Source organism: Triticum aestivum, chromosome 2B (genome assembly GCF_018294505.1).
Source record: "Triticum aestivum cultivar Chinese Spring chromosome 2B, IWGSC CS RefSeq v2.1, whole genome shotgun sequence".
NCBI classification, from domain to species: domain Eukaryota; kingdom Viridiplantae; phylum Streptophyta; class Magnoliopsida; order Poales; family Poaceae; genus Triticum; species Triticum aestivum.
This window is the reverse complement of record NC_057798.1, coordinates 191326022-191328604: the sequence shown is the minus strand read 5'-3', so window position 1 is coordinate 191328604 and position 2583 is coordinate 191326022. Positions and strand designations below refer to the sequence as shown.

The window sequence follows — 2583 nt, the reverse complement described above, 5'->3', positions numbered from 1 at the left end:
ACCCCTTTTTTATCGCCGGCTCGAAAAAATCGGCCAAACCGCGCCCCCAGAATCCTACTTTTCGCCGGTTAGGGCCGAAATTGGCGCCGACAGACGCAGACCGAACCCAGCGCGTTGGGGGGACACCGGGGGAATCGTTTTTCGTGCAAAAGCTTGGTGGACCCACCTAGTCAGCCGCTGCGCGTCGTCGAGAATCTTCGTCATCCTCATCGCCTCGTTTTCCCGCGGGAATCAATGCGAAGGCTGCCGCCGGTCAGCCTTCCATTGATTCACGTGCGGCGCAGTGAAGGTGCGCCGTTGTGCGTCCCGCCCCTCCCCGCCACACGTCCACACCACTGCCGCCCACTTGTCGCCCACTCGCCGCTATAAAAGCCGTACATCCCTCCCCGCTGGACGCACACTCTACAGCCTCTCTCTCGCCGCCGACGCTCTCTTCTTCGCCGCCGAAGCCCTCTCTCTCCTCGTCTCTCGAACCGTGACCATGGCCGAGTGCTACCCCGGCGACGGAGCGGCGGCTAACGGCTTCGGCCGCCGCCACCTGCACGAGGACGAGGCCTGCCTCCTCTATGAGGCGGACTATCCGGCGCCACCGGACATGCGGGTGCCGGGCTCGTGGAGGCTTAGCGCCGGCGGTGTCCTGGTGCCACCGCCGCCCTCTGGTGCTGACCGGCGTGCCGAGATCGTGCGGATCCAGTTGTCGCTGCCAGAGAGCGCGCGGATCCAGCCGAGGTACGCCCCCGACATCCACACACTATGGACGGCGTAGTTCGACCGCCGCCACTCCGACCAGCTCGCCGCCACGAACAGCGTCGATCCCCACGGACGCCTCAACTCCGAGGGGCGGCGTCAATGGTGGGGCGTCCCAGGGCGCACCCTCAAAGCCGTCCTCGAGCACATCGAGGCCGTCAACTCGCCGCGCTTGGAGTTTGTTTTTGTTATATTATGTCTTCTTTATTATGTACAAATATGAATGAAAAACCGCCAGATATTAGCCGCATTTGTGTCTTTTCCGTCTAATTTTAGCCGAAGTTCAACTCAAAATCGGCGCCTGGGGCCTGACCTGGGGCCCGTGGTCGGGAACCCGGCCGCTTCCATGGCCAAAATAGCGCCGTCTAGCCCTCAGAAGGCGCTATTTCTGTCCCTGAGGCGCCGAACGGCTGGAGATGCTCTTAGGTTCGGAATCTCGAAGATGTATGCACCAGTGGATACGTGAAGATGGTCTTCGGGCTACGTACAAGAAAATGATGGTTCGTTCACCGAACCGTGATCACCCGTCAGTTTTCCAACCAAACCGCGGGACACGCACCCACGCCAAAACCTCCCAAACACACAGGGCCCAGCCTCAAAACCAGACGGATCACCAACCGAGAGGCCAGAACCTAAAAAAAAAACACTTTCTGAAACAGAAATCTCACGCTGACGCACCATCTATCGTTCCGTCACGTCCAATAAGTACGAGTGCGCACTAGAACATCGCATCACAGAGATCAACACAAGCGCCCCAAGAAAGCCATCGATCGAGCTCCATTCGGCATGGTTTCCTCCAAGAACACCGCGCTTCTTTTCCTGGCCGTGCTGCTGCTCTCGTGCGCCGCAATGGCCAGCGCGGCACGGGGCCTGGAGGAGACGGCGCCTGAGGACGACTACCCGGCCGAGGCGCCCGAGGTGGCGCCGGAGCACGAGCTGCTGCCGCCGTTCCCGGGGTTGCCGTCGTTCCCGAAGGTCGAGCTGCCCCCCATGCCCGAGATGCCTACGATTCCCGGGTTCAGCTTTCCCGAGCTCGAGCCGGAGGCCGATGAGCCGTGATCGACGACGAGGGCCGTCACATGATGATACTCAGAATCGATCGTTTTCACAGAGTGTGTGCCGTCCTTGTATACGTTGTACCGTTGTGGTGTGCTGTGGTGTTCGTGTGACCTTATTGGATTGTGATACAGTGTACCGTTGTGTGTTGTGCACTTTTGGATTTGCGCCCATTGAAATATCCAGGTCTCACACATGGCATCGATTGCCCAACAAACTTTGATGTTCGTCATAGATGAACAGCGAAATAATAACAGTCTCCAAGCTGAGTCAAGACAAGGAGGTCGATCCCCCACCATCGTCGGTGTCCATGGGGGTCGATCCCCCACGTGTCCGGTAGCCTGGGCTTCACCCTCTGGCACCACCGGGACGGCCTCCTGAGCTTCTCCCGGGCCTAGGATCCTTCAAGACAACACCTCGGTGTTGTACGCAGCCTTGGGGGAGGAGGCCGCCGGAAGGGATGTGTTGTTCATCGCCGATGGGTCTAGCAACCCCTCCGAAGAGGAGGATAGCGTGATGTTGGACTGAGCCGGGATGCAAGTGCATGATCCAGCACGTTAAAAACAATAAAATAAAAATGTTGGATATATTACCGTGTCCAGACACTTACGAGTTGGCTAGGGGCTTGACCCTAGGCTCCCACTCTCCGCCGCTGTTGGTGGCTGCTGTGGAGTGGTCTAGAAGGGAAGTTTTCCCTTTCTTGGACGCCTCGGCCTCGCCATGGGTGGAGGCCTTCCTCTTCTTTCTCCCCCCGGCAGGGGGTGGATTTCTTCCTCCTCC

The 2583-nt window shown here is 59.1% G+C and overlaps 1 protein-coding gene across 1 annotated transcript; it reads left to right on the top strand.

Annotated features, from left to right (window-relative positions):
• Positions 1–1480: 1480 nt before the first annotated feature.
• On the top strand, positions 1481–1984 carry LOC123041019 (protein PELPK2). Its single transcript, XM_044463716.1, has one exon. It carries the CDS (start codon positions 1534–1536, stop codon positions 1804–1806), a length of 273 nt encoding a protein of 90 aa, XP_044319651.1. The 5' UTR covers positions 1481–1533; the 3' UTR covers positions 1807–1984.
• Positions 1985–2583: the final 599 nt, after the last annotated feature.